Raw genomic sequence first — 18673 nt, 5'->3', positions numbered from 1 at the left:
GTTGTTTATGAATATAGAGGAGAAAAAAGGCCCTCGGTTTAGAGAGCCATTCGGGAAGGGTGTTTTGGCCCGAGTGTATCAGTCCGGGCTCCTCCAAAATCGCGAGTTAAAAAAACTCCGTCTGGGTGATGTCAGATATTGAAGACCTCGTTTTCGCGGACGAAGGCGCTGTATTTGTGTTGCCTGGGAAGCATTGTCGGGCGTTATGTCATCGTGAAGGACGTTTTTCGGGCGTGTCGACCTAAAATGTTATCGTACTCAAACATAAAGACATTTACGCATTGATTAACCTATAGAAATTTATGAACGCACACGTAAATGTTAATCATTTGTCAGTATTTCTGAACGCGCGTATCAATCATTACTTAAACAATATTTGACAAGATGGATAACAAAATATGTTTGACAGGTATTAATTAAAATTAGTTATGGAAAATTATTCATCTTTCATAATTATTTATTCGTCGAGTTATCATTGTTATTAAGATGTATTCTACTATTCTTGGCGGAGACAAATCCAACGAATCAAATACCATGAAAAACGGTCCAGCAGATTTCGAGTAAGTGTTGTAACAAACCCGACTTTCTTTTATATGTATAGATTTTATGATTAATCTAACAATTTATATATTAAAAACATGTAAAAACGCGGCGACAACAAGAGGTGTGGTGACGTGGTGTGGTGAGGTGATGTGGTGATGTCGTGCCGTGGTGTGGTGAGGTGATGTGGTGGTGAGGGGCACAGAGGGGTGTAGCCAGTGAGCAGTACCGCTGACGGCGAGGAAGTCGTCGATGGTGGTGATGTCGTCGACGGCGTCGGTGAGCAGGCGCACGGCCGCCTCCCACGCGCGCGCGAACGCCGACGCGTTCTCCTGCGCCACGCGCGAGCGACTGCGCGCCGCCAGCACGCGCGCAGCGTTAATGACCTGGGAGACAGTTCAGACATTTATTATGAAACATGGTGATATACCAGTGTTAGCTATGTCGAACACCAAAACACAGACTTCGAGGCGCCAGCCACCTGAGCGATGCAGCTGCGTCTTGAAAAAGTGAAAGCGACCTATTTAAAGATTACCTAAAACCTATATCGCATTTACATTGTCACTTCGCTAGCAACTGCGAGCTAGTGAACACGCATTTCCGATAATATCGGGTTTAGTCTTTTGTTTTTATGAAATGTAATGCCCTTGTAATTTTCGGGAAAAGAGTAGAAGCTGTTTGTTCATTTGTTTGTTTGTTTGTCTTGTGTTGAATTTGTATAGAGCTTTGAAGATTTATTAAAACTCTATTGTAGAACTATCGATGTTTCCTTTACCCACACGTGTGATCCTACACCAGACTATAGCTTGGCAAGTTCGTTAATGACACTCCCATGATATGCGGGCGACGGGGGACGAAAGACTGCGCGGATGTGAACTCATGCGCGGAGCAGAGGCTGCAAGTGGAGCATCGCTACCCCCCTCCCGGCCCCCGCGGGCCATCGGAAGTGTAACGAACGAATTTGCCAAGCTATACTTTCGAATTTATACGGGGCCCTTAGTCATGCTGGTACTGGTGGAGATGGTTCTTGCAATGCGGATTGGCAAATTTCACGCACGCAGAGAATTAAGAAAATTCTCTGGTATGCAGGTTTCCTCACGATGTTTTTCCTTCACCGTTTGAGACATATGATATTTAATTTCTTAAAATGCACATACAAGGGTTGGAGGTGCATGCCCTGGACCGAATTCGAACCTATGCCCTTAGATGTTATTGTATACATAAAATTGAACACATTTGTGAAGTTATAATAACTGACCTGCGGACACAAGGCCTCGATCTGTCCGGCCGCGTGGCGCACCATCTTGACGCCATCTTCGTTGTTGGACATCGAACACACCAAGTTAGCCACCTGCGAATAGAGAAATTAAAAAAAATAAATTCATAATTCCTCTTTAATGACACAGATATAGATATTACAATTCATATCCAGATATCGCTGCATTAGCCCTTCAAAATCACATTGCCCTTAACATCATTTGCTGTTAATAAATCTAAGATGTCATATTTTTAAAATTACTCCAGAACGAAAAACAGTTTTAATATTACTTCATAACAAATTAATGCTCAAACACTACATTGGGTATATTTTATAATGGAAGTGAAAAAGGCCGACAGCCAGTAACTCTATAAAGTACTATTCGCTCCATGCCACGCGATCCAGACTTTTGCGGACGAAATCGCAAATATCGGCTAGTTCTAGATAATAAAATACAATTTAAAAAAATCTTAATAGCGCGATACAATTTAATCCCAAAGTACCAGTAGCGCCATCTAGTGAGCGCCTCGACAACTGCGACGCAACTGTAGGAGCGTACCTCGACGAGTTTGTTGGCGTGCTCGGTGAACACGATGGCGTACTCCTCCACCTCCTTCTCGTTGCCGCCGCGCGCCGCCTCCAGCAGCACCAGCAGCGGCACGTTGGTCTCCAGGAAGCTGCAACATCACATTCATATTATAAAGGCGAAAGTTTGTGTGTGTGTGTATTTGTTACTCTCCTATTTGAGGGAAGAGCGATGGAAGTTCCGAAGTTTTATACTAGTGCAACTTTCATCACATTAATTTATTTGTATTTACACATTTATGTATACTTATATTGTACCTTACAATGTACAAGGTGGACAGGACCACGAGGTAAAAGGAATGTTGGCAGACCAAACAAACGGTGGACTGACGACATCATTACAACTGCCGGGAAGGAGTGGAAGAGAACAGCAAAGGAAAGGGAATCATGGAAAAGAATGGAGGAGGCCTTTACCCGAGAAGGGGCTCTAATCTCATAGATATTGTTAACATACTCACCAACTAACATTAATTAAGTATATTTTTTTTTTTTCAAACTAACAATACTAAGAAAAATGAAACGTGAAATGAAATGGCTTTTTTATTTATTTTATATATATTAATATTAAATAAGCATGTACTTGTATATTGTATACTTAGTAGTAATTTTTAGTAATAAGGCCCTTGTTTCATTTTTTTTATGTGTATTTTCCTTAAATAAAGATTATTATTACTCTTTAACGCTACTACTAAAGCGATTTGGCCGAAATTTTAATGGAAATAGATTTCACTCTGGACTGACACATAAGCTACTTTTTGTCCCGAAAAAATCCATGGTTTCCCGAGATTTTGATGATAAACGAAACAAAAACTGATGATTTTAATGATATTAATGTTTGTTACTCTTTCACAGCCTCGACTACTGAAACGAATTAGCTGAAATTTGATATTGAGATATATTATAGCCTAGATTAACACATAGGCTACTTTTTATCCCGGAAAAATCCATGGTTACGGTGGAATTTGTGAAAAACTGAATTCGTCCGGCGTCCGCTAGTAAAAACATATTACAAAATCTATTGCTTTTTATAAAAGGCAATACAAATACATTATTTAAATAGTCATTGCCTTCAATGCAAATGCATCATATTACCTGTGTGATAGGTGCTATTGGGTCTAGGGCGGCTAAGACTGCCATTCCGCCACTGCATACAAACGGTACAGGTCCCTCGATTACAGGTGGTATAAACATTCATTAGCGGAGGTATCAGTGTTGGTATAAATAACAGTGTTATTGATTTCTTGAGCTCAGATATTTGTGATGCAGCGTAGACACCGTCACGCTGCCAGTCGCGTTAGTGATTTTTAGACGTTAGACGTTTTGAGTTGTAATTATTGTTCATCATAAATTGTTGAGTGTGGAAATGGAGAACATATCAGGCAGGGAAGTCTTGAAGCATTCTAAAGGGATCCCTTAAACCTACTCTCAAGGTCACAAATCCTGGGATCTGCTCGAGGTGTTTCCTCTACCACAAAATAATGGTACATTCACTGACGCTGCTACCCGTGACGTCACACAAGTGAAGAGAATGATTTATGACCTCAGATTCACGAACAAAATTGTTTGTCATTTTCTAAAAAGTTTTGCCCATTGTACCATTCAACTACACCAAAAGGTATTTTTTCACCGACGAACACGATTACAACTATGAAACATATTTTAAGAGACAGTTTGTATAATCGCATTAGATCGTTGATCATATACTTTGACAAAAAAGTCTAGCGCGGCAGGTCCTTATGTGATTAGTCTAAGCTCACGAGCCCTACCTGTCGGAGACATGGTCCACCACGGCCTTGCGCAGCTGGCGGCGCAGGTCCCTGGTCTTACGGCACATCTGCTCCAGCGCGCGCTCCAGGCCCTCGGACTGCTCCGAGCGACCCGTCTGCAACAACCAACATTCACAATCATAAGTCAGGGCGAGGTCCACGATTACGGGTGGTATCAACATTCATAATTAGTTATTGTAGGAAGGTATCAGTGTTTATATAAATAAGAAGGTATTTGTTGACTTTAATGTGTTAAAAACATTTACTTAGTCGAGGTTATAAAATAAAAGCGCTTGGAGGCCATTGGATCAGCTTCCACCTTCTCACAAAAAGTAAAACTATAACAAATTGTAATGTTGTCATCAATTGTAAATTATAATACTGTATGATTTTTTAAAAAAGAGCAATTGTTGAGTTTCTTGCCGGTATCTTCTCAGCAGAACCTACCTTCCGAACCGGTGGTAGAGTCTTTACAAATAGTCAACTGACGTGTCAAAAGTGCTTGTAAACTGAGCTTACTTGAAATAAATGATTTTTGATTTTAAGCTCAGTTGTTTGTTAGGCAGCGTAGACACTGTCACGCTGCCATTCGCGTTAGTGATTTTGTGCAATAACGTTTTATGTTGTAATTGTAATTATTGGTAATGTTTTGTGTTGTACTTATTGATCATCAATTGTTTAGTGTGGGCATGGAGAACGTGTCGAGCAGGGAGCGTTTATTATTATAAAGGAATCCCTTAAACCTACACCCAAGGTCACAAGTCCTGGAACCTCGAGGAGACACGTAACGCCTCACCTCTCTCGTGTCTGCCGTCCCATCGGCCTATGACAGTGAGGGAGAGCAACATGAGATTAGCTGCGGTGGCCTAAAAAAGAAAAAAAAAACAATTCGGTAGTGAGCTCTTAAAAAAAACTCACATTGCTCATGTACTCGTGCAGCAAGTCTTGCAGCGCCTGTCTCACCGCGTTGCACTCCGCCACTATGCGCTCGCGGCGCTCGTCTCTGCGGACATACAAGCGTTCACAATCCATACTAATATTATAAAGGTGAAGAGTTTGTTTGAACGCGCTAATCTCAGGAACTACTGGTCCGATTTGAAAAATTCTTTCAGTGTTAGATAGCCCATTTATCGAGGAAGGCTATGGGCTATATATTATCCCCGTATTCCAACGGGAACGGGAACTACGCAGGTGAAACTGCACGGCGTCAGCTAGTCAAATATACAGGGCGATACTTTTTGCCGAGAGCCGTGATAGCCCAGTGGATATGACCTTTGCCTCCGATTCCCGCATTTTAAGTAATTAATAGGCTACTCGCCTGCTGTAGAAAACTAAGAAGACTTTCATAGAGGCAGTTTAGATGCCTAGAAACTCTAATCACATTTTTATTTGTGAAAATAATCTCAGTGAAAGTAATATTTTTATGAAACAAAATTGTATTTTTATCACGTCACCGCAAACGCCAATCATAAACTGTGACGTCATTCGCTACAAGGCATCGGTTTGTGATTGGCGCTTGCGGTGACGTGATATAATCACATCACTGCAAACGCCAATCACGCTGTTATCTCTATGAATGACGTCACTTGCTAATGTGTTGTGTTTCAGCGGCAAAAAATTTACGTAGATATTTTTTTATTAATATTAAAATTTTTACTGATTATTATAGACGGGACCAAATAAAATATAGCTTATAATACTTCCATAATTCAGTTTAAACACTGTTTACAAAAGAGGCAAGTAGCCTATTGAGCGCCCTTATGTTACCAGTTAAGGCAACTAACCGCGGTGAAATAATTCGGATAATTTTTTTGGCACACTAAAGTCCATATAACAGATAGTGAATATATATCAGCTGATATGATGATGAATAGGCTCTCACCTGGTGCAGGAGCTGTCAGCCATCAGAGCCGCGCCAGAGATGATGGACTCCAGGCGCTCCTCCAGCGAGGGTCTGGTGCGAAGCTCGGAGTACGCCAGAGGCTCCATCACCATTCGCTCCTGTGAAATGAAATCCATTCATAAACGTCAAGGAAGAGAAGGATTCTACTACGAAGCGAGTGATTCAAAAAAGAATCATACAAGAAAGCCAAATCGCTTCAGTAGCAGCAATGTAAAAGAGGAACAAACATACTTACACACCCACACAAACTTACGCCTATATAATATTAGTGTGATACTTCATTTGTGCAACACATATTATGAAAAAAAAAATATATTTTCATGCTAATACATAAACAATAAAAGACCTCAATTTCTGGGAAATTTGACACATAATTCCTTGGAAGACAGAAGCTCGGTATATCAAGCTCAAACAAGGAACTAGTGATTCAAAGCCAAATAGGCTAACTGAATCAGCGAGACATTTACAAGATAAAATTCATTAAATAAAGTATTAAGGAAGCGAAAGATTCTAACATACATCGAGTGATTTAAAAAGGATCCTTAGTATCGTGACATTTATAATTTACAATTCATTAAATAAAGTATAAAGGAAGCAAAGGATTCTAACATACATCGAATGATTCAAAAAGGATCCTTAGTGTAGAGTAGGATTCAATGCCAGGAAGGGTAAATAAATATCGTGCGTAACAACTTTTCATCTCACTATACCGAGATAACAAATGCTAGCTATAGCCTTGCCAAAGAGATGTGTGTAAAGTAATATAAGAATAAAATTATATCGTAGTTCAGAGTCTATACAGTCTACAAAAAGAAACATTACTTTTGTAGACTTTATTATTTTGGAAACTTTATATAAAGTACACATTTTGTGCTGTTATGCAGCTTTTTTTTTGTTTATTCTTTACAAGTTAGCCCTTGACTACAATCTCACCTGATGGTAAGTGATGATGCAGTCTAAGATGGAAGCAAGCTAACTTCGAAGCCTCCCACCAGCCAGACCTTGAGTAATTAAGAAAATCTCAATCTGCCTAGCCGGGGATCGAACCCAGGACCTCCGTTTTGTAAATCCACGGCGCATACCACTGCGCCACGGAGGCCGTCAAAACTAAAAAATATCTGAGTTTAGACTCACATCAAAGTCGTCGAGAGCCTGCGCCAACTCTCCGGGACCTTCCACCGGGACACGGCTGTTGCCTGCAACACCAAACATACAGTGTAAACTCCATGTCACTCGATATAACGACAAACTCGCTAAAGCGTCGATTTCACATGGCTTTTATTGGTTTAGCTTGCCTTCCATATAATAATACACTTTATAAAGTATCACACCCACTCTCTATAACCCAATCATTTCAACATGAAAATTGAACCGACTTGAAAGATGTTATTTCAGTTATTTCACAAAATCACTTAACCAATCTTCATGAAAATGAAATGGGATTAATCTGGAAGTATACTCTTTCAAGAAGATGAGAATTTTTAAAATTGGTTAATAAATAACGAAATTAATAGGTAACCATTTAAAAAAAAAACATCAAGATGCATCAATTTTCATCAATCAATCAAGTCGGTCAAGGACCTTTTATATTGCCATAATTAGTTAAAGTAGAGTACGTTCTTTTGTCGCTTTATTATTCTAGCCCATAATGAACTCAACTGTCGGCATCATCCAAAAAAATCTTTATAAGAAATTCGTAGAATAATAAGTAGAAATCATGGACTTTACGTTATCATATTCTTAGCACAAACTTTCAAATAGTTAACATGGCTACCAAAATAAAATCACTGTGTATTGACGAAAAAGTTTTACTTATACATTTTTCTTCTTTCCATATAACGACAACTCTCTATAACGTCATAAAATATACAATCCCTTTAATCTATACTAATATTATAAAGCTGAAGAGTTTGTTTGATTGAACGCGCTAATCTCAGGAACTACTGGTCCGATTTGAAAAATTCTTTCAGTGTTAGTTAGCCCATTTATCGAGTCTATAAGCTATCTTATCCCCATATTCCTACGGGAACGATAACCACGCGGGTGAAACCACGCGGCGTCAGCTAGTGTAGTTACATAGAGCTTATACTTTATTTAGAATGCTTTAGAAAACAAGTAGTATGACGACCTCCTCTTCCCCCCCCCCCCTCTGTCGTCATACCTCCACCGTGGTGTACTCTGTGCTCAGACCAATTATTGCATAGGACCTGCCTCGCTAGACGTTACTTTTCTGTCAAAGTATATGATCAACGATCTAATGCGATTATAAAAATTGTCTCTATAGAATCGATGTTAAATATTTGTAATCGTGTTCGTCGGTTAAAGAGCTCCGTAAAAATACCTTTTTGTGTAATTGAATTGTGTAAAAAACGGGCAAAAACTTCTAGGTTAGTATAAGATATATACAAAATCTAAGCTCGTTTTCCTCACAAAATGACAGATAATTTTGTTTGTGACTATGAGTGCGATACAGGTCCTTCTATAATTGGTCTGAGACTCTGTGGCATGCTCACCCGCGGGCGGCAGCGGGCGGCCCTGCGCCACGGCGGAGATGGTGTCGACGGCGGAGCACACGGCGCGCAGCACGAAGTCGCGGTTGGCCTTCGCCGCCGCCAGCTCGGGGTGCCGTACGTACACCTGCCGGCAAGTGGCGGTACAATAAGCTTTTTAGGGTTCCGTAATCTACAAGGAACTCTTGTTTCGTCATGTCTGTCTGTCCGCGGTTTAGCGTAGAGACAATTACTACTAAACATGAGTATGTACATATTTGCTGCTTATAATTGAATTTAGTTCACTTGAATTTGATCACTTTTTTTATGTTAGCTGTGACGTCACACGGGTCTCAGCTGACAATCAGCGCCATGTGTTATGCTTTTATATAGTACACGGCATATGCTGAGCTGTACACCCTTTCTTTTTAAGGGTTAATACAGACAGACATGCTGTCTTTAGGGTAGGATACTGTTTGCTACTTTTAAATCTGAATAAGTTTATTTTCTTTCATTCTTTCTTTCTTTCTTACATTAAAAATGTAACTTGTTAAATTGAAATCTTGAATTTTTTTTTTATTTTGTAAAATTAGTCCTTGACTACAATCTCACCTGATGGTAAGTGATGATGCAATCTAAGCTGGAAGAGGGCTAACTTGTTAGGAGTAGGATGACAATCCACACCCCTTCCAGTTTCTACACGACATCGTACCGGAACGCTAAATCGCTTGGCGGTAGGGTGGTAACTAGCCACGGTCGAAGCCTCCCACCAGCCAAAAAAAAAGTAAAGTTCTTGTAAAGTGAGGATGTTTTTTTTACTCATTTATTTCAATAGTGTGAGGTATCTTTGGATAGATCTAAAAGATATGATTTGATAAGATTTAGGGATGCGTTTGTTAGAGACTTGACTCCCCCACCCTCTACCTTGAGACGTCAACGTCCATGTCCATGGTTTAGCACCGCATCTGTACCTTGGAGGCAGTGAGCAGCATGGTGGAATGCTTCTTCAGCACAGCTCTGGCGGCGGCCAGCTCGTCCTTCATGCGCGGCTCCTTCAGCTCCAGCTGCCGCCGAGCCGCCTGCGCCGCCAGCTCGCCGGCCGAGCGCCCCAGCTGGCGCGCCGACTCCAGCAGCTCCGACTGGGAGGATGCCGCTTTCAGCTTGTCCAGGTCGCTCTCCACCTGCAGTACAAGGAATGTGTTGTAGCAAGAGAAGGATTTGATGCCAAGCCAGAAGTAGTCACACTAGGATATCTATACTAATTATAAAGCTCAAGAGTTTGTTTGTTTGAACGGGCTAATCTCAAGAACTACTGGTCCAATTTGAAAAATTCTTTCAGTGTTATATAGCCCATTTATCGAGGAAGGCTATAGGCTATATTTTATCCCCGTATTCCTGCGGGAACGGGAACCACGCGGGTGAAACCGCGCGACGTCTACTAGTCTTAATATATAAATGCGGAAGGTCATTTCGAAATCTAGAAAACCGCTTGACCTACAAATATGAAATTTGGCAGGGAAGTCGTTTTTAGTTATAGTCTGGCAAATTCGTTGATAACACTCTCATAATATGCGGGCGAAGGAACGTGCATCAGTCGTGGGTTTTCTATTTATCGATACACGCCCCCCGCCCCGCGCGCAACATCGGCAGTGTTACAAAGAAGTTGTTTTGCGATATTGAATTTAAAGAGACCTGAAAGCTCTCGCAAGTTTGTATGAAAGTCCTTCATTTTTTGTGCTACAAACTTAGCAAGGAAGTTCATAATTAGTAGACATCTGTTGCAAAACAATTTTGTGACAGGGCCAGATTAAGGAGGTCTAAAGGCTCCGGCAAGTTTGAAAGATAACACTTTGTATATAACTTACAATTTGATAGCTAAGCATAAACTCTACCAAGTACAGATACAGCCGAGTTTTGTCTTCTCCAAAGGAACTCTTCAACGGTCAGCAGCGCAGACGTGAAACTTTGCGAGCTTGCTCCCTTCAAGACTATCTATATGACTCACGGTACGCAAATTGGACAGCAGGAGATGCACGTCCACCATGTCAGCCAGGATGAGGAGCAGCATGGCGGAAGTCAGTAGCCTTCGCAGCAGACATGGACGCTTTGTATATAACTTACATTTTAGTAGCTAAGCAAGAACTCTACCAAGTACCGATGCAGCAAAGTTTTGTCTTCTCCAAAGGAACTCTTCAACGGTCAGCAGCACAGACGTGAAACTTTGCGAGCTTGCTCCTTTCAAGACTATCTATATGACTCACGGTACGCAGGTTGGACAGCAGCAGATGCACGTCCACCATGTCAGCCAGGATGAGCAGGCGCGTCACAGCCGACAGCAGCCCACGCGCCGCGCGCACCATGCCGGAGCGCACGGCGGACGCGCACGGCTCCTCGGAGAACTCGCGCGCTGCCAGGCTCATCGCGGCGCCTGAAAACAAAGTATTCATATTAGTTGGCGGAACAAGAAATAGATTTAAAGAAACCTGTCCAACAACCTCCTATAAGCACATATCCTCCATTATACATATTATAAACGCGAAAGTTTGTATGGATATTTGTTTGGATGTTTGTTACTCTTTAACGCCGCAAATACTGAACTGATTTTGCTGAAATTTGGAACGGAAATAGATTTTACTCTGGATTAACACATAGGTTACTTTTCATCCCAGAAAAATCTATGGAGGAGAAGGATCCCAAGGGATTTGTGAAAAACTAAATTTCACGCGGACAAAGTCGCGGGCGTTCACTGGTAAATAAAATTTAAGTGTTTGTGGTTAATTAATTGTGAGTGCAATAACCATTTTAGTTGATAGGCATCACTCTTGGACATAAGCTTTTTGTAAATACGATAATCTGGAGCCACCAAGATTAAGTAAGTTTTATATATTTATTGTTGTTAGTCCATGTGGTGGAAAGTTGACCAACACATTACTTTATGGTATGGTGGTCCTCTTATTCTTTCTAGGTAGCAATTCTGGCACCTTGAGACCTCAACACGTATCAGCTCTTTGAACTTAAACTGTGTACCTTTTATATGTATGTTTGGAGTAATGTCTGGAACAACTGAACCATATTTATTGAGACATTCATTGGAAGATAGCCGTTGGAGAGTCTGGTGGCTCTGTATGTCCAATATCTTTGTGACAGTGCAAGTGACTTACCAGCCTTCCTGACCTCCTCCACAGCTGCCAGCATCTCCTGAGTTATCTCCGGGTTCTCATACGCGATGGTCTGCCCACGCTCTATGAAGATCTCAGTAGCGTGCTCCACCGTCGCCACCAGAGCGCTGGCTCGCTTTGACTTGCCCGCTGCAATACACCATCACTTGAGACAATGTAGTAGAGTATACAAGTAGAGAGAGTATAGAAAAAATGAGGATTCTGGGGCATGCAAGAATGTTTGAACTGAAAAGTATTTCAAATCATAAATCATTTATTGCCAGAATGTGGTAATATACAGATATTGTTACATTTTAATGTTCCTACACAATCTGCCTCACAATTTGATACCTAAATAGATATACCTAAATAGATAGAATACCTAAAAGCTGTATCTCAAAAAACTTCAAAGCCAAGCTAAACTCGGCTTGAGTCATAACATTCTTCATCGGTAATCAATTTTGTACAATTGCACTGAGAAGTATGATAGTCCAGTGAATATGACCTCTACCTTTGTTTCAGACAGCTTAGTTTTTTTTTTTTTTTTTTATTGAGAAAGAATACAATAGGGAACTTAAGCTAACTTATCTTAATAACTACAAATCATGCCCACGTGGAATGGTGGCAAGAATACTGGCTGCATTTCCGCGCTGGACAGCCAGACTGATCCTTTGCGCAAAAAATGAGCCAGCCCTTCTGTCACCAGTCGAGGCAACTAGCCGCAGTGAAATGGTACGGAAAAATTTTTTGCCACTGCGACTCCATGGCCCAAGGGTCTCCACGGCAAAAGGTACAAATATGTAACTCTCTGTCAGAGAGGCATACTTGAGCCACTTACCGGTTTCAGCTTTTTCTGCTGCGGCTCCCGGTCTTGATTCTGTCTCCCTGATATGACACGGTGCTAATGTGTCGACGCATGTAGCGTCCCACATTAGGGCCCACCCCATTTCCCAGGGAACCAGCGTCAATCCATCAGGTCTCTTACCATCATCCCGACTGATTCCTAACGGCTCGATTAGCGCAGGAATATTTATGGTGGCAAGAGCCCTTTTTATTATGTCATTAAGAGAGCCATGCCGACATAGCCTACCGCCACTCCTTTGGCATGAAAGCCCGTGGATTCCAAATTTACTCACCTCTTTCCCACATGGACATTTGTGCTCTAAGCACAATGGTGTACCCAATCTGAGTTATAGTCCACAACTTTAGGCTTTTTACACAACAATATCACTTCTCAAAAAGGTTCTTTTAAGGCGACACTTTTCGTTTCGATTCACATACATTATATTTTTAATAATAAGCTTTACGGCTCTGGGTTCTGGCCCTTTTGAGCCCGGATTCACAAACAATAAATTAATTATCTCGGACCAATAATAGAAAGACCTGCCTCGCAAGACGTTACCTCTCTGTCAAAGAATCAACGATCTATTTACCTATATAGAGCGGGGCATTTAGAAGTGTTTGTAAAGTTGAGCGGCTAACGCGTGTATAAAAACTAACAAACGCGTTAGATTGTTCGGTTGTATCGATGTTTCATTGTTGTAATCGTTTTCGTCGTCTAAAAAACTCCCTAAATATTCTGGTTTGTGTAGTAAGTAGTTCAATGGCATGAAAAACGGCAAACGACTTCTAATTCAGTAAAAGATGACGTGACGTTCAATTTGAAAATATTTCTATTTTATTTTTGTTATTCTTAACATGTTAGCCCTTGATTTCAGTCTCACCTGATGGTAAGTGATGATGCAATCTAAGATGGACGGTATGATTTCTACACGACATCATACCGGAACGCTAAATCGCTTAGCGGTACGTTTTGTAGGTAGGGTGGTAACCAGCCAGACCTGGCCCAATTAAGAAATCCTCAATCGGCCGGGGATCGAACCTAGGACCTCTGTCTTGTAAATCCACCGCGCGTACCAGTGCGCCACGGAGGTCATCAAAAACATAATTATAATTTATAATAAATTTGTAATAAAAACAATATCTAAAAGAAAAATCGATTCTATTCTTCTAACGAACGAACGAACAGCAAAACATCGATCCATTAATTTAACGTTCTGTGTACAGATTATATTATTCTTGTTAAATATTTTCGATGAGTGAGTTTACCTCGTCCCCTTCAAAAAACGACAGGCAATTTTGTTTCTGCATTTGGGTGCGATTTCATTTCCATGTCTAATTCGTCTATGTTAATTATTATATAGAGTTTGCACAATGTGCAAAAAAATGGGCAAAATTTGCCCAAAAACGATAAACGACATAAAAAGAACCTTAAATACCCCAAGCAGACATGAGTCACAAACCATTTTGAAAAACAAAGATATTAAGATTTATGGGTATTAAATGTGCATTTATAAAATTAAATAATAACTTTAATGATTTTTATAAATGTCGTATTTTCATATCAAAAGAAGATGTTTTCTTTTATTTTAATGTGAATTTTACCTTTCATTTATTGCAGAATTACCCTATACTATGATTATTTTTTTTGATTTTGTGTTATTAAGTGAAAGAAGATTTGACATTTCACAGTACACACTTCACAGCACAGAACACTACTTTATTTGTTGTCTGTGACTAATACTCCTACCTCACAGTATTCGTTAATGATTCGTTAACTAAATCCAGTCTGTTGTGCGTATTTTCTTCCTTTGTAATTTTTGTTATTTCGTTTTGTTCTCGTTTCGTTGTTGTTGTTAATTATTGTTTATTTGTTGTTTGTCTTTCGCGCGTATCTTGTATGTATTCTTTATTACCTCATATCTTCGAAACCGCTGAACGGATTTACGTAATTCAGATATCCTTAGATTTGTTTTAATAACCCAAGTGTTCTTAGATAGGTGAAATTAAAAAAAAAAACCAACAAGACGACTGTGAGATGCTATAGAATCGAGGTGATTTTTTTTTAATATTGCAACAAGGGAATCAAATTCAAGGGCTTTTTGTAAGAATTTCAAAATGGTATATAATGGCCAACAAAAAACTACAATTAGAAAAACGTTATTTATTAATTGTATATACATAATACGCGAGGCGGACGACTATAAGGTTTATGAAGTGTAGTTATAAAATACCTTAAATAGACTAAATTAAATATATTGATTATAAAAATCGACATGTGCGAGTCGGATTCGCCCACCAAGGGTTCCGTAGATTTTTTTGAATAGTTACTTATCCTCGGTTGGACGTAGGTATACACTATCGTACTTTGTAACAAACATAACAAATAAATCCGAAATTCACCATCTATCTAACTAAAAATTATGAAATAAAATAATTAAATAAACGAATAACCCGACTGCATAAATGATACATAAACTGATTAAACTAAAGTGGGGACCTATTAAAAATGTAGACGTAAATCATTATATTCAATATAATAGGTCCCGACTGTTTTCTAATTATTTTCTACACTTCTGGACTGAGCTTGTTTTTTTTCTTTTCAGTTTTTGTATCATATAGGCAGTCGGGTTTTTTATTTGTTTAATTAATTAATTTATTAATTTTATTTAGTTTAGTACGAAAATGAGTGAAGCGGAGCCTGGTACTAGCCGGAGCAGTTATTCCGCATTGCTATCGTTTCCGTCACCAAAAAAGAAACGTACGAAGCAATCACCCTTATCGTCCTCCGAGAAAACCGTTTTGATTAATGTGTTTAAATATGTCGAGGATACCTTATGCTTGCTTATACATAATAAAAAACAAAACTATAAGGGTTCTTTATTGACTACGGAACCCTGAATATAAGTGAAACATTATCTGTTAGATAAATAACAGGATATAGGACTATAGAATGAAAAAAATATTTGTTTATCAAAGGAAGTTTTATTTCATGACAATATTCGTAAATAATGCTGTAGTAAAATGTTGAGCACCCCTAAGTCAGCTGTTTTTGTTTATTTACATTGTTTAAAATACCTACCCGATCTGACTATAGGTTAGGTTAGCTTAGGTTCGAATCCGGTCCGGGGCATGCACCTCCAACTTTTCAGTTGTGTGCATTTTAAGAAATTAAATATCACGTGTCTCAAACGGTGAAGGAAAAACAATATGCGGAAACTTGCATACCAGAGAATTTTCTGAATTCTTTATGTGTGTGAAGTCTGCCAATGTGCATTGGGCCAGCGTGATGAACTATTAGCCTAACTGCGCTCTATAGTAAGCCAAATAGTGGGTAGTTAATGATGCATGAGAATAATAGAACAAAAAAATATAAAAACATAACCCTACAACAAAATAATGATTAAATACCACAGAGATTACTAAACCAAAACAGTTGTGGGGTTCCACTTTTTTTCTTACATTCATATTCTTTATATAAAATCAACTTACGTCTCTTCTTCTTTGCAGACTTGTCCTTACTATTGACCAGGGTGGTCACCTGGAGCACCAAGGGCTCTAGAGTCCGTTCCACTGACATGGTCCTGATCTCCAGGTTCTTGGGGTCCCACTTGAGGGTCAACTGGCCTGTGGTGCCGTAGGGGTCGGTTAGGGTCGCCATTGGTGACGGGGTTCTGGAATTTGTAATGTTGATCATAAATTGTGTGTTAGTTGTGTAAGAGTCAAATGTGTGTTGTATATGACTGCCTCATTGGTCCAGTTGTAGCTGGTTTGGCAAAGGAAAATAAGGTCGAGGGTTCTAATCGTCAGGCCAACAAAAAAAATATGTTAGTAAGAGTTTTTTTGTAAGAAAAATCTTAATTGTTGGTGTTGGTACACTTCCTTGTCTCGGAGCACGTAAAGTCATTGGTCCTGCGGTCATATCTCTCACCGGCTATGAGAAAGAGTTATTTGATCACAAGTCCAGGACTCTCCTCAGAGATTTTCTCTCTGCCATGTGATGGATCTGGCATTAGCACAGTGAATCCATGGAATGTTAAGATTATTGTATTACTATCACTAATATTACAAAGTGATGAAGTTTGTAAGTTTGTTTCTTTGTAGTGGGCAATCTCTGGATCTAGGTACTAAACCAATATAGAATTTTTTTCATACAAATAACCACATATTCCCTCGGGAACGGGTAATCATATAGTGTATGGATATGTATAATTTCTTGTTATGGTTGTTAGTCATTTATTTAACTCAATGACTATACCGATACGAATGATTGCATTGATAATTTTCCACTACTTGTGAAAGTAAACTACTGTTATAGGTGACTCATCCCACTAAACTACAGCCCTTACTAGACATGTTAGGTATCAAATACGAGTGTTTACTACAAATTAAACCAAATAACACTGAAATTTTGATAAATAACGAAATGAAAGTGATTTTAAAATAAACAAAACATTGGTCTACAATATTAATAACGCGACCAATTACGATAGGTCGTTTTTACGTTTAAAAACAATACTGAAAAGCGAACTTTTTTATTTGGTCGAGTAAAATATTGACATTGATTGTGCTCGCATTTACCTTAGTTTGGACGATATTTTGAAGGAAGTCCGCTATTTAATACAATGCACGACACTTATAGTAATGTAATACACAAAATTTAACACACTTCACTTAAAATAACGAAGATTTAATCACGAAAATGTAGGAAAATAACACGAAATACCTCACAAAGGCGTGTCAAAAACAGTGGAACTGTGTTGCCAGATTATAATGGCTTAAAAACAGAAACAAATTATTCATCATTGCCAGTTTAGAAATAAGCTAAAGTTACACATAAATGGTGCTTTTACACAGTGCAAGTAACTTATTTGCATTTTTTAATGTTTGACAGTATTTAGCATTTATTAAATGTTGTAGAATGTAGATTCTTTGTTTCAAAATTTAACAGAATTGTTTTTACGGCCACGTGGCTGCGGAAATAAAACCAGCCCACGTTAACCCATGTAATGACATTATTGTCTTTTGTCCCGAAAAACGAACAAATTGTTCTTCCTATCATCTTTTCTACCAAACCTAAAGTCCTAACCTAGTCCCCTTGCCGCTTTAGTAACTGCGAATTTAGCATACCATGACTTACAAGCATTAAACACAAACTATTAATAAACATTTATTTTATTTCAAAGCTCCTAAATCAAATGCATTATCCATCACTTCGAATATGTCCGTATAAGCGACCGTGGTGGTAGCAATAGTTGTCGGAGAAGTGAAAAATTTTCCGAAATCTGCTCTCATTTGCTGTTCTATAGCATTCTTTTTAGCACCGTCTTCTACATCGGTAACTTTGGGATTAATCAAGAACTTTTCTACTTCATGAGGGATAGTTACATTATCTGCAATAGTCACTTTATTTGGTATTTTAATCTTCGTAACTAGTTTTTCTTTAATTAAATTTTTAGTAGTTTTTGGATTAAGACGTCTTTTTGGATCGTTTGTTTTAGTTTGATTCAGTTTACTAAATGTACTATATGGTTTGCCTTTGATTAACTTTTTAATGATTCTTGGTTTTACATTGGGTTTTTGCGAGATATTTACTTTTAGCCCTTCAATTTGTTTTATTGTACGCCTCGTGTTTATTTTTAGTGTTATGTTCTCTACTTTAGATTGATTTTGTTTGAAACTTTTTCTAGGCATAGCAGACATTTTATCATTAATTTTCAAATCATCCTTACCGATAATTTCATTTATATCATCACTCTCAGTGATTTTATTAACTGTTATAGTAGCGTTTTCCACTTTGGTAGTAGAGTACCGAGGTTTGCTATAAGCAGTTTTCGTTGGAGCGCTATTTTCAATTCTACTTTTAATATAACTATTCAGACCACTCTTACGGTTGTTAGTAATTATATTTGCGTCAGTCATATCTTTGACTTCGTAAGTTCCTTTAAGAATTTCTATTTCAGTTTTTATTTGAGTAACGGGAGGTAAATAAGTATCTGTAGGTATCATTTTAGTAATGGTTTCTGATTTAAATGGATATTTGTTTATATTATCTGTACTTGACTTAATTGTTTCAGTTATATCAGTGCTTAAAATAACTTCGTCACTTAAATCAGTTTCTCTCGAACGTTTAT

At 38.8% G+C, this 18673-nt stretch overlaps 1 protein-coding gene across 3 annotated transcripts in view; it reads right to left on the bottom strand.

Moving 5' to 3' along the window:
• LOC112047813 (catenin alpha) overlaps positions 1-17304 on the bottom strand; it is a 94756-nt gene extending 77452 nt beyond the window's left edge. For 2 of the 3 annotated variants that reach the window (XM_024085071.2, XM_024085068.2), the window contains exons 1-13: positions 17121-17304; positions 16032-16213; positions 11703-11849; positions 10803-10969; positions 9513-9722; positions 8566-8689; positions 7187-7248; positions 6032-6150; positions 5068-5152; positions 4150-4265; positions 2358-2475; positions 1799-1891; positions 770-926 (exon numbers count right to left, since the gene is read on the bottom strand). In XM_024085071.2, the coding sequence (XP_023940839.1) occupies positions 770-926; positions 1799-1891; positions 2358-2475; positions 4150-4265; positions 5068-5152; positions 6032-6150; positions 7187-7248; positions 8566-8689; positions 9513-9722; positions 10803-10969; positions 11703-11849; positions 16032-16200 (1567 nt within the window). In that variant the 5' untranslated portion in view covers positions 16201-16213; positions 17121-17304. Of the gene's footprint in view, positions 1-769; positions 927-1798; positions 1892-2357; positions 2476-4149; positions 4266-5067; positions 5153-6031; positions 6151-7186; positions 7249-8565; positions 8690-9512; positions 9723-10546; positions 10625-10802; positions 10970-11702; positions 11850-16031; positions 16214-17120 lie in introns of those variants that run through there. The other variant, XM_024085072.2, reaches the window with a different exon arrangement.
• Positions 17305-18673: the final 1369 nt, after the last annotated feature.

The sequence above is a fragment of the Bicyclus anynana genome, chromosome 27 (assembly GCF_947172395.1).
Source record: "Bicyclus anynana chromosome 27, ilBicAnyn1.1, whole genome shotgun sequence".
In the NCBI taxonomy this organism is placed as follows: Eukaryota; Metazoa; Arthropoda; class Insecta; order Lepidoptera; family Nymphalidae; genus Bicyclus; species Bicyclus anynana.
This window is presented reverse-complemented; position numbering and strand designations above follow the sequence as displayed.